Here is a 13521-nt window from a genome sequence, read left to right as displayed (position 1 = left end):
AAAAGTCTGTTTACACCAAGCACAATCTCTGATACTTGGCGGGCCCAACAGATTTACAATGACAGCTCTGCCTGTGTGTGTGTGTGTGTGTGTCTGTGTGTGTGTGTGTGTGTGTGTGTGTCTGTGTGTGTCTGTGTGTGTCTGTGTGTGTGTGTGTGTGTCTGTGTGTGTGTCTGTGTGTGTCTGTGTGTGTGTGTGTGTGTGTGTCTGTGTGTGTGTGTGTGTGTCTGTGTGTGTGTGTGTGTGTCTGTGTGTGTGTCTGTGTGTGTCTGTGTGTGTGTGTGTGTGTGTGTGTGTGTGTGTCTGTGTGTGTGTGTCTGTGTGTGTGTCTGTGTGTGTCTGTGTGTGTGTGTGTGTGTGTCTGTGTGTGTGTGTGTCTGTGGGTGTGTGTGTGTGTGTGTCTGTGTGTGTGTGTGTGTGTCTGTGTGTGTGTGTGTGTCTGTGTGTGTGTGTGTGTGTGTGTGTGTCTGTGTGTGTGTCTGTGTGTGTCTGTGTGTGTGTGTGTGTGTGTGTGTGTGTGTGTGTGTCTGTGTGTGTGTGTGTGTGTGTGTGTCTGTGTGTGTGTGTGTGTGTCTGTGTGTGTGTGTGTGTGTCTGTGTGTGTGTCTGTGTGTGTCTGTGTGTGTGTGTGTGTGTGTGTGTGTCTGTGTGTGTGTGTGTATGAGAAAAATAGAAGCACTTTGGGACTTTCTTCCCGCCTCAATCTCCTCTTCCTGGTCCTCCTCTTTTTCCTCTTCTCCTCCCTATTTTCTTCCTCCTCCCCCACTCATCTCCTATCTCTTCTTCTTCTCCTTCTCCTTCTCTCCCTCCCTCCCTCCCTCCCTCTCTCTCTCTCTCTCTCTCTCTCTCTCTCTCTTTACCCTTCTCCCACTCTCTCCCATTCTCCCTCTCCCTCTTCTCTCCCTCTTTCTTTCCCTCTCTCTCCCTTTCTCCCTCTCTCTCCCTTTCTCTCTCTCTCCCTTTCTCTCTCTCTCCCTCTCTCCTTTTCTCTCCCTCTCTGTCCTCTTCTCTCCCTTTCCCCTCTCTCTCCCCTTCTATCTCTCTCCCTCGCGCCCCTTCTCCCTCTCTCCTCTTCTCCCTCTCTCTCACTCTCTCTCCCCTTGTCCCTCTATCCCTCTCGCTCCCCTTCTCCCTCTCTCCCCTTCTCTGGACTTTGTTCGCAAGTCGTTCATCACCTGAATAGCTCCTCTACTTTGGGAAGGTGTGGACAGTGTGGTATTTTTATCCATTCCCCAATCTAAACATCACTTGATCCTCACTCTGTAGGGTTAAGAAAGGAGGGAGAGATAGAGACCCATCTAGGGTAAAACACATCTCATCATCCTTTACCCCTCTCTTCTCCTCTCCATCCTCCTTTACTCCTCTCTTCTCCTCTCATCCTCATTTACTCCTCTCTTCTCCTCTCCATCCTCATTTACTCCTCTCTTCTCCTCTCATCCTCATTTACTCCTCTCTTCTCCTCTCCATCCTCCTTTACTCCTCTCTTCTCCTCTCCATCCTCCTTTACTCCTCTCTTCTCCTCTCATCCTCATTTACTCCTCTCTTCTCCTCTCATCCTCATTTACTCCTCTCTTCTCCTCTCCATCCTCCTTTACTCCTCTCTTCTCCTCTCATCCTCATTTACTCCTCTCTTCTCCTCTCCATCCTCATTTACTCCTCCCATCCTCCTTTACTCCTCTCTTCTCCTCTCATCCTCATTTACTCCTCTCTTTTCCTATCCATCCTCCTTTACTCCTCTCTTCTCCTCTCCATCCTCATTTACTCCTCTCTTCTCCTCTCCATCCTCCTTTACTCCTCTCTTCTCCTCTCATCCTCATTTACTCCTCTTCTCCTCTCATCCTCATTTACTCCTCTCTTCTCCTCTCCATCCTCCTTTACTCCTCTCTTCTCCTCTCCATCCTCCTTTACTCCTCTCTTCTCCTCTCCATCCTCATTTACTCCTCTCTTCTCCTCTCCATCCTCATTTACTCCTCTCTTCTCCTCTCCATCCTCCTTTACTCCTCTCTTCTCCTCTCCATCCTCCTTTACTCCTCTCTTCTCCTATCCATCCTCCTTTACTCCTCTCTTCTCCTATCCATCCTCATTTACTCCTCTCTTCTCCTCTCCATCCTCCTTTACTCCTCTCTTCTCCTATCCATCCTCCTTTACTCCTCTCTTATCCTCTCCATCCTCCTTTACTCCTCTCTTCTCCTCTCCATCCTCATTTACTCCTCTCTTCTCCTCTCCATCCTCCTGCGTCTCGCTCTCCCTTCTTCCTCCTTCTCTCTTCAGATGTTCATCAGCGTGGGGGGGTATAAATCGTATAAACCCCCCACACACACACACACAGACACCCACGTTTCCCTCGTACAGCGCCAAAGCACAGACGTAGAGTAGAGATACAGGTTGTATTTTCTTTCACTAAGTGCGTCTATAAATCCTCCCTCTAATTGTGTTTTATGTGAGGCCTAACAGACTGTATGTTTAGCTCTCATAGTGGGAGAAAGACTCTCTTCCCTTGGTTGTAAATAGTCTACCAAATATATACAGTATATGTCAAGCTAGGCGTCCTTTCAGGTTGAGAAGACAAATTATCAACAAATTACAGGGGATTTTGACGGCAAAATTGCATCTTGTTATTAGGAATTGGACTTCCATGTTTTGAGTACACAGGGTGGGAAAGGCCTTTTGGAATTTGAAATATGCTCGCCTCTTTTGTAAGCATTTACATTTTGTTTCTTATGGGCTGCATATCATACATAGTGCATTACTTTGGTTAAAAGTAGTGCATTACTTTGCATTACTTTGGTTAAAAGTAGTGCATTAATTTGGTTAAAAGTAGTGCATTACTTTGGTTAAAAGTAGTGCATTACTTTGCATTACTTTGGTTAAAAGTAGTGCATTACTTTGGTTAAAAGTAGTGCATTACTTTGGTTAAAAGTAGTGCATTACTTTGGTTAAAAGTTGTGCACTACTTTGGTTAAAAGTAGTGCATTACTTTGGTTAAAAGTAGTGCACTACTTTGGTTAAAGTAGTGCACTACATAAGGAATAGGGTGCCATTGGGAATGTGATCCGGCATCCATTGCCTCCCTTTAATTGACCATTGTTCGTGTTCATCCCATGTGATCCCGCACAGCATGAACTTATTTACAATAATCATAATCCAGTGTTAACATGCTAGGCTTTAATGGGGATGAATAACTTGTGTCTCAAATGGCACCCTATTCCCATAGGGTCCTGGTCAAAAGTAGTGCACTACATAGGGGATAGGGTGCCATTTGGGACACAGTCCAAGTTAGTTGTATTCAACCCTTTTGAGAGCCTCATGACCACAATAGCCTATGCGCAGACCTCTCAAACCAAAAATGAAACCATTCAAATGCCCATGTGCCTATGAATACTTGTCCTTTTGTTAGGATCTAGTCCCACAGATGAGCCATTGTCCACTTAACCATTTTTTATCTAGAAAATCCCTTTGGGGGGTTTCCATACTGGAAGAGAAGAATGCCGTCTTGACTGCTTGACGTCTCCGGTATCTCTCTCTCTCATACACACTGGGGGCATAGAGATGAATGCTGAACATAATATTCAGAGAATCTAAAGAGACCCATTGAGAGATTTAGTGGAGTGGTTTCCATCGCATTCTGCTTAGCCAATAACATGTACCTTGAGTGACAGAACCAGGATACTATCTTGTGTGTTCCTCTCCTCCTCTCTCCTCCTGTAGAGTCGACCTGTATGGAGAGACTTCTGTCTAAAGACTGGAAAGACAGGATGGAAAGACTGAATGCCAGCAAACTCCTAGGAGAGGTCAAAGGTGAGACTTTGCATCAAAGATGGCCGTTATTCATGAGGTATCCCCCACTCTCTTGTAGTTACACTGCATTTGGAAAGTATTCAGACCCCTTGACTTTTTCCACATTTTTTTTACGTTACAGCCTTATTATAGAATAGATTAAATAAAAAACATCCTCATCAATCTACACATAATGCCCCATAATGATGAAGCAAAAAACGTTTTATTTTATTTTAAATGTTAGCTAATTTATATATTTTTAAAACAGACCTTATTCACATAAGTATTCAGACCCTTTGCTATGAGACTTGAAATTGAGCTCAGGTGCATACTGTTTCCATTGAGCATCCTTGAGATGTTTTCTACAACTTGATTGGCATCCACCTGTGGTAAATTCAATTGATTGGACATGATTTGGAAAGGCACACACCTGTCTATATAAGTTCCCACAGTTGACATGTCAGAGCAAAAACCAAGCCATGAGGTCGAAGGAATTGTCCGTAGAGCTCTGAGAGAGGATTGTGTCGAGGCACAGATCTGGTGGAAGAGTAGCAAAATGTTTGTGCAGCATCGAAGGCCCCAAAGAAGCAGTGGCCTCCATCATTCTTAAATGGAAGAAGTTTGGAACCACCAAGACTCTTCCTAGAGCATTCCGCCTGGCCAAACTGAGCAATCGAGGGAGAAGGGCCTTGGTCAGGGAGTTGACCAAGAACCCAATGGTCACTCTGACAGAGCTCTAGAATTTCTCTGCCGAGATGGGAGAACCTTCCAGGAGGACAACCATCTCTGCAGCACTCCACCAATCAGGCCTTTATGGTAGAGTGACAAAACGGAAGCCACTCCTCAGTAAAAGGCACAACAGCCCACTTGGAGTTTGCCAAAAGGCACCTAATGGACTCTCAGACCATGAGAAACAAGATTATCTGGTCTGATGAAACCAATATAGAACTCTTTGGCCTGAATGCCAGGCGTCACGTCTAGAGGAAACCTGGCAACATCCCTACGGTGAAGCATGGAGGTGGCAGCATCATCATGCTGTGTGGATGTTTTTCAGCAGCAGGGACTGGGAGAGCAGTCAGGATCGAAGGAAAGATGAATGGAGCAAAGTATAGAGAGATCCTTGATGAAAACCTGCTCCAGAGTGCTCAGGATCTCAGGCTGGGGTGTATGTTCACCTTCCAACAGGACAACGACACTAAGCACACAGCCAAGACAACGCAGGAGTGGCTTTAGGACAAGACTCCTTGTCCTTGAGTGGCCCAGCCAGAGCCAGGACTTGAACCCGATCGAACATCTCTGGAGAGACCTGAAAATAGCTTTGCAGCGACGCTCCCCATCCAACCTGACAGAGCTTGAGAAGATCTACAGAGAAGAATGGAAGAAACTTCCCAAATACAGGAGTGACAAGCTTGTAGCGTCATACCCAAGAAAACTCAAGGCTGTAATCGCTGCCAAAGGCGCTTCAACAAAGTACTGACTAAAGGGTCTGAATACTTGTGTAAGCATTCTTTTCATGTCCAGGTTGAAATTATAACTTTTATTAAATGTATGTATGAAAAATCAGTCCACTTTCTAACGTGTGTATTCCTCAGCAGTAACTTTGACAAGCCTATACATGCGGTGGGGTAAATGCTCTTATGTGCAAAGTAAGCAAATCCGAATTTGTAGTTAGGAAAGCTAACTGATTTCAGTGTGTTGTATTCAATTCAAACTCCCATTGGGACTAGCTTGTGAATAGACACAGGTGGAGGACGGTTACATAGAATCACACACAGACATGTTTTAGCTGGATCTAGTTTCGGGGTTGAACACTTGAATATCACATCAATTATGCTTTTACACACACACACACACACACACACACACACACACACACACACACACACACACACACACACACACATAGAGAGAGAAAAAGCCTCATCCGTTAGTCTACTGCTTAGGTCTACTGCTTCATTAGCATGCAAACTAAGAGGCTTCATTAAGACCCACAGCGTGTTGAATGATGAATCAACAAGTGCTTTAGTGTGGTTAACATCTATACAGTTCTATACATGCTTTTAGGATTAGCCGTGAGGCTGTATATTGTATGAAAGCTGACTTTCAGAGATGACTGTCTTTACCTCCTACCCATACCCACCATGGGCACGCACGAACGCACACACACACCCCAGTGGAGGCTGGTGGGAGGAGCTATAGGAGGACGAGCTCATTGTAATGACTGGAATGGAATAAATGGAACGGTATCAAACACATCAACCATATGGAAACCACATGTTTGACTGTTCCATTTATTCCATTCCAGCCATTACAATGAGCCGTACTCCTATAGCTCCTCCCACCAGCCTCCACTGACACACACATACACACACTGGATGGGAATTATTTGATTTGAAACATTTCCCTGTTAATTTCACCATACTTCAGTCCTCCTCAGTGTCTGAGTAACACGGGCACAGGCTTATTATATCTGATAAAACAATAAAAAAATATCATTAATAACTGATATCCTTCTGCAAAATCATCCAAGAATCTTACACAACATGTTTCATACATAATTTGCTCTGGTTAAAAGAAAATCCTCCTGGCATTGTAGAAAAAGAAAATTTTAAAAAGACTGTTTAGAATAGATGCCGTGAAATGTGTTGTTTTACAGGGTCAGTCATGGTAGTATGGCGCCCCTGGAGCACAGTAGGGTTATGTACCTTGCTCAAGGCCACATCGACAGATTTTTTTGGTTACTGCCCCAACACTCTAGCCGCTAGGATGAAAGTTCGATTGAGGGAGATAACATTATGACTACGTCCCAAATGGCACCATATTCCCTACATTGTGCATACTTATGAACAGAGCCCAATAGGTCCTGGACAAAAGTAGTGCACTATATAGGGAATAGGGTGCCATTTGGGATTCACACTTGATGAGCTTTCTGAATCCAACCCTCTCATTCCTCATCAATCTGCTCCTTCTTAGCGGCGCTCTGAAAGTGCCATTTAGAAAGGGCAGCATTTCCTCTGCAGATAACGTAAAAAATAGACAGAAACACAAATTGGAACAGGATTGACATTGAGCCTCCTCACTTCAACTCTCATACTTAAGCAGCTGGAGCTGTCTCTCTCTCTCTCTCGTATTCATTTTCTCTACGTCTCTCTTTTTGTCTCGCTCTCCGACTCTTTGTCTCGCTCTCTCTTTCTCTCTCTCTCTCTCTCTCTCTCTCTCTCTCTCTCTCTCTCTCAATCTCTCTCTCCCTTTCTCACTCACTCTCTCTTACACACAGAGCACTCTGTTCCACCAGCTGTGTCCTCACTCCAAAACACTGTGATTCAATTCAAACGGCCGACACTTAATGCTCGACATGGAACTGGGACTAACCACTGAGAGAGATAGATGGATAGATATAGGACTGTTTTGCTGTGAATCACACGCAACAACGACACTAAGCACACAGCCATCAACATATTTGTTCATTCACAGTTATCTTTAGTCTTGACGAATCTTACAATATTCTCCCAGATTTTTCCTCCTGTCGGCCTGAGAAAACCTGTGTAATAGAGTGTTCGGTAACGTTAGTGTACCAGTCTTGGGTTTGAATCTGTGCCGTTTATTTTTTTTTATTGATAAAGGTTTAGGGAAGGAACCAGCCTAATATACAGAAACAGTTGAGGTTCATTGACTATCTATCATCTATTGAAGGTGGTCTACATACAGTGAGGGGACAGTTTATTGGGTACACCCATCTAGTACCGGGTCGGACCTAGGGCTGTGGTGGTCATGTCAGCTGGTGATTGTCAAGCAAATAACCGCAGGTCTCACGGTAATTGACCGTTAATTAACAAACACTTTTAGGGCCTCACACGAATCGGTCTAAGGTACTGCATCGCAAACAGTGCTAGAGGCGTTAATACATATCCGGGTTTGTTCCCGGGCTGTGCCACAACTGGCCGTGACCAGTTGAAACTAGTCTAAATAAATATGATGTGAAGAAAATGTAGTCTATTTCAGAAGAACAGAGTAGCATACTCTGAGTTGTCCTTGTAAGGCCCTGATCTGGCTTTGCATTATGGCTGTGGGCTACACTAGTTAACTTAGCAGACAAGATTTGTGTACAATTCTGTGGCATTATTTTACATGACTTTATAGTATGAAGAATACAATTGAACATAGCTGAATGAAATAGAAAGGACATTTTCTCCAATCGATTTGAGGGAGGGCGCTCATGTGGCTATTTTGTGTTGAGCGGCTAACAAAGAGAAAGGTACTTCTATATGCTTAATTTAGAGTTATTTATGTAACTTTAGTTGTGATGCTATACGTTTAGATGTGTAATACATTCTAAAGCTAGATGATGCGACTCTGATTTGAAAAAAGTCCCATGAAAGGCATGAGCTCTGCTTATTTATTTTTTTACGCAGGCTTTACACACTTCATCAGTCTTTAGTTCACAATTTCACAATTTCCTGGCTGCTTCCCCTTTGTGTGGCCGTAATGCCCCTTAAAAAAAATCCATGTCTTTTGAGGCTAGTGGTCGTTGTGCCCTTGGGCTGACTATAATAATTACAATTCCCTTCTCCCGGCTGCATGCCGAAGCACCCACCTCTCACTCACATGGCTCTCCGTCACGTGATCGGGTCTTTCTCACAGGCTACAAGTGAAGACGGACACATCGGGGATGCAACTGCACGCGTCCTTATCCAATTCCGAGGCGCATATTGAAGATATTGGAAGAACTGTCCACATTTACTTTTTGTCAGCCAAAAAGATGAGTAGGCCTAACGAACAGCCAAAGGACTAGCCTATATCAATCTACTATTCCCCATAGTACAAAAGTTGACCTATTCTGTAAGATAATAATTATTCCAAACATAGTCTGGGACAGATGCGATAGATCCCAAATTAATACAACCACTAGCATAAAATAACCTGTTCAAGCAGTTGCCATACCAAGCGGTGATGCAGCCAGTCAAGATGCTCTCAATGGTGCAGCTGTAGAACATTTTGACGATCTAAGGGCCCATGCCAAATCTTTTCAGCCTCCTGAGGGGGAAGAGCCATTGTCATGCCCTCTTCACCACTGTGTTGATATGTGTGGACCATGATAGTTCCTTAGTGATATGAACACCGATAAACTTGGAGCTCTCGACCCGTTCCACAACAGCCGCTTCGATGTGGATGGGGGCGTGCTCGGCCCTCCGTTTTCTGTAGGCTGTAGGATGTCTCCTTGTTGCCGGTGATGGACTAGGCACGCACCCCTGAGGGGCACCGTGTTTAGGGTCAGCATGATGTATGTGTTATCGCCGAACCACACTACCTGGGGGTGGCCCGTCAGGAAGTCCAGGATCCAGTTCAGACGGAGGTGTTTATTCCCAGAGTCCTTAGCTTAGTGATGAGCTTGGAGGGCACAATGGTATTGAACACTGAGCTGTAGTCAATGAACAACATTCTTACGTAGGTGTTCCTTTTGTCCAGGTGGGAAAGGGCAGTGTGGAGTGCAATAGAGATTACGTCATCTGTAGATCTGTTAGGATGGTATGCGAATTGGAGTGGGTCCAGGGTGTCTGGGATGATTGTGTTTATGTGAGCCCTGACCAGCCTTTCAAAGTTATTCATGGCTACAGAACAGACTGCAACAGAACGGGCTACGGGGCGATAGCCATTTAGACAGGTTACCTTGGCGTGCTTGAGCACGGGGACTATGGTGGTCTGCTTGAAACATGTAGGTATTACAGTGAAGCTGGTGAGCGGATGCTCTGAGTAATCGTCCTGGTAGTCCGTCTGGCCCTGCTGCCTTGTATGTTAACCTGTTTAACCTCTTGCTTCTACTCGGGACGCTTGCGTCCCAACTAGAGCTCTGGAAATGCAAATGCGCTACGCTAAATGCTAATAGTATTAGTTAAAACTCAAAAGTTCATTAAAATACAGATGCAGGGTATCGAATTAAAGCTACACTCGTTGTGAATCCAGGCAACAAGTCAGATTTTTAAAATGCTTTTCGGCGAAAGCATGAGAAGCTATTATCTGATAGCATGTAACACCCCAAAAGACCCGCAGGGGACGTAAACAAAATAATTAGCATTTCGGCGTTACACAAACCGCACAATAAAATAGAAAACATTCATTACCTTTCACCATCTTCTTTGTTGGGACTCCTAGATGTCCCATAAACACTATTTGGGTCTTTATTTCGATTAAATCGGTCCATATAAAGCCTAGATATTGTTATATGTAGACTGTGTGATAAACGAAAAAAACATTGTTTCAAAACGTAACGTCATTTTTTAAAATTCAAAAAGTCGACGATAAACTTTCACAAAACACTTCGAAATACGTTTGTAATGCAACTTTAGGTATTAGTAAACGTTAATAAGCGATAAAATTCATCAGGAGGCGATGTAAAGATCATTAGCTGTCCGTCTGGAAAAATGTCCGGCTAGAAACTCAACGAAAATATCCGGTCCTAGACCTGAGGAGATACGGTGCCCTGCATGTGTTTGACCAAGAAAAAACTCGAAGGGAAATGACAAGACTCTAGACACCGTGTGGAAGCTGTAGGTACTGCAACCTCAGTCAATTAATTGTGGTTCACCTTTATCAATGGGTTCAAGTAGCGCATGGATATATTTTCCCATTTTCAGTGATCAGTTTTTCCTGTGCTTTTCGATGTAAATGCTGTTCTGGTAAAGCCACAGCAGTGATTTAACCAGTTTTATAAACGTCTGAGTGTTTTCTATCCACACAGACTAAGCAAATGCATATACTATATTCCTGGCATGAGTAGCAGGGTGCTGAAATGTTGCGCGATTTTTAACAGAATGTTCAAAAAAGTAGAGGGTCGACTTAAGAGGTTAACATTTACATTTAAGTCATTTAGCAGACGCTCTTATCCAGAGCGACTTACAAATTGGTGCGTTCACCTTAAGACATCCAGTGGAACAGCCACTTTACAATAGTGCATCTAAATCTTTTAAGGGGGGGGGGTGAGAAGGATTACTTTATCCAATCCTAGGTATTCCTGAAAGAGGTGGGGTTTCAGGTGTCTCCGGAAGGTGGTGATTGACTCCGCTGTCCTGGCGTCGTGAGGGAGTTTGTTCCACCATTGGGGGGCCAGAGCAGCGAACAGTTTTGACTGGGCTGCACGGGAACTGTACTTCCTCAGTGGTAGGGAGGCGAGCAGGCCAGAGGTGGATGAACGCAGTGCCCTTGTTTGGGTGTAGGGCCTGATCAGAGCCTGGAGGTACTGAGGTGCCGTTCCCCTCACAGCTCCGTAGGCAAGCACCATGGTCTTGTAGCGGATGCGAGCTTCAACTGGAAGCCAGTGGAGAGAGCGGAGGAGCGGGGTGACGTGAGAGAACTTGGGAAGGTTGAACACCAGACGGGCTGCGGCATTCTGGATGAGTTGTAGGGGTTTAATGGCACAGGCAGGGAGCCCAGCCAACAGCGAGTTGCAGTAATCCAGACGGGAGATGACAAGTGCCTGGATTAGGACCTGCGCCGCTTCCTGTGTGAGGCAGGGTCGTACTCTGCGGATGTTGTAGAGCATGAACCTACAGGAACGGGCCACCGCCTTGATGTTAGTTGAGAACGACAGGGTGTTGTCCAGGATCACGCCAAGGTTCTTAGCGCTCTGGGAGGAGGACACAATGGAGTTGTCAACCGTGATGGCGAGATCATGGAACGGGCAGTCCTTCCCCGAGAGGAAGAGCAGCTCCGTCTTGCCGAGGTTCAGCTTGAGGTGGTGATCCGTCATCCACACTGATATGTCTGCCAGACATGCAGAGATGCGATTCGCCACCTGGTCATCAGAAGGGGGAAAGGAGAAGATTAATTGTGTGTCGTCTGCATAGCAATGATAGGAGAGACCATGTGAGGTTATGACAGAGCAAAGTGACTTGGTGTATAGCGAGAATAGGAGAGGGCCTAGAACAGAGCCCTGGGGGACGCCAGTGGTGAGAGCGCGTGGTGAGGAGACAGATTCTCGCCACGCCACCTGGTAGGAGCGACCTGTCAGGTAGGACGCAATCCAAGCGTGGGCCGCGCCGGAGATGCCCAACTCGGAGAGGGTGGAGAGGAGGATCTGATGGTTCACAGTATCGAAGGCAGCCGATAGGTCTAGAAGGATGAGAGCAGAGGAGAGAGAGTTAGCTTTAGCAGTGCGGAGGGCCTCCGTGATACAGAGAAGAGCAGTCTCAGTTGAATGACTAGTTAAAGGTTACATATCAGCTACGGAGAGCGTGATCACACAGTCTTCTGGAACAGCTGGTGCTCTCATATATAGTTCAGTGTTTCTAGCCTAGAAGCACGCATAGAAGGTATTTAGATTTTCTGGTGGGCTCTCATCCCTGGACAGCTCGCGGCTGGGTTTCCCTTTGTAATCTGCGATAGTTTGCAAACCCTCGCACATCCGATGAGCGTCAGAGCCAGTGTAGTTGATCTTGGTCCTTTAGTTACACTTTGCTTGTCTGATAGTTCGTTGGAGGGCATAACAGGATTTCTTATAAGCGTCCGGGTTATGGCAGTTTTAGCCTTTAGCTCAGTGTGGATGTCATTTGTAATCCATGGCTTCTGGTTGGGATATGGGCGTACGTCACTGTGGGGACAACGTCGTCGATGCACTTAATGAAGCCGGTGAAAGATGTGGTAAACGCCTCAGTGCCATCAGAAGAATCCCTGAACATATTCCAGTCTGTGCTAGCGAAACTGTCCTGTAGCTTTAACATCCACTTCATCGGACCATTTCCGTATTGAGTGCATCACTGGTACTTCCTGTTTGAATTTTTGCTTGTAAGCAGGAGTCAGGAGGATAGAGTTATGGTCAGATTTGCCAAATGGAATGAGATGGAGAGCTTTGTATGCATCTCTTTGTATAGAGTTAAGGTGATCTAGAGTTTTTTCACCTCTAGTTGCACAGGTGACATGCTGGTAGAAATGAGGTAAAACAAATTTCAGTTTTCCTGCAATAAAATCACTGGCCACTAGGAGCGCCGGCTCTGGGTGAGCATTTTCTTGTTTGCACTTAGTACGGTCTTAGTGCCAGCATCGGTTTGAGGTGGTAAATAGACAGCTATGAAAAATATAAATGAAAACTCTCTTGGTTAGTAGTGTTGTCTACAGCTTATCATGAGGTATTTTAACTCAGGCGAGCAGAACCTCGAGACTTCCTTAATATTAGAGATTGCGCACCAGCTGTTGTTAACAAAGAGACACACACCCCCTCCTCTAAGCTTCCCCGACGCAGCCGTTCTGTCCTGCCGATGAATTGAAAAAAAACATCTAGATTTCTATTTACCATGTCCTTGTTCAACCACGACTCAGAGAAACATTGAATATTAGTTCTTCAGATCACGTTGACAGGATAGTCTCGAACGGAGCTCATCCAGGTTGTTCTCCTGTGCACGTTCGCCAATAGCACGGGGGTTAGAGGCAATTTATTCACTATTCGACGTAGTCTCGTCAGGTATCCCGCACGCCGTCTCCTCATTCGAGTCTCGGGATTTGGGCCTGGTCCGCGATAATCAATGTGTCTTTCGCCTCTGACTCCTTGTCCAAATAGAGGTTAGTGATGTTCTGATGTCCAGAAGCTCTTTTCGGTCATAGGAAATGATGGCGGAAACAATGTGTACAAAAAAGTTACGATAGTCTAAGAAAAATATACCCGTAAAATGGCCACCATTCCCTCCGACGCTATTACTCATTGCACTTATATAAGAAGGAAGGTAGAGGATGATGTCAATTTCCCCTGGGCTTCGGT

At 45.2% G+C, this 13521-nt stretch overlaps 1 protein-coding gene across 4 annotated transcripts in view; it reads left to right on the top strand.

Annotated features, from left to right (window-relative positions):
- LOC115144716 (transcription factor SOX-6-like) overlaps positions 1-13521 on the top strand; it is a 258270-nt gene that overhangs the window by 154810 nt on the left and 89939 nt on the right. For all 4 annotated transcript variants that reach the window (XM_065002988.1, XM_065002987.1, XM_065002985.1 and 1 more), the window contains exon 5: positions 3708-3797. In XM_065002988.1, the coding sequence (XP_064859060.1) occupies positions 3708-3797 (90 nt within the window). The remainder of the gene's footprint in view (positions 1-3707; positions 3798-13521) is intronic.

This window comes from Oncorhynchus nerka, linkage group LG17, assembly GCF_034236695.1.
Source record: "Oncorhynchus nerka isolate Pitt River linkage group LG17, Oner_Uvic_2.0, whole genome shotgun sequence".
NCBI classification, from domain to species: Eukaryota; Metazoa; Chordata; class Actinopteri; order Salmoniformes; family Salmonidae; genus Oncorhynchus; species Oncorhynchus nerka.
The sequence above is the reverse complement of the archived record's forward strand: the minus strand, read 5'-3'. Positions and strand labels throughout refer to the sequence as shown.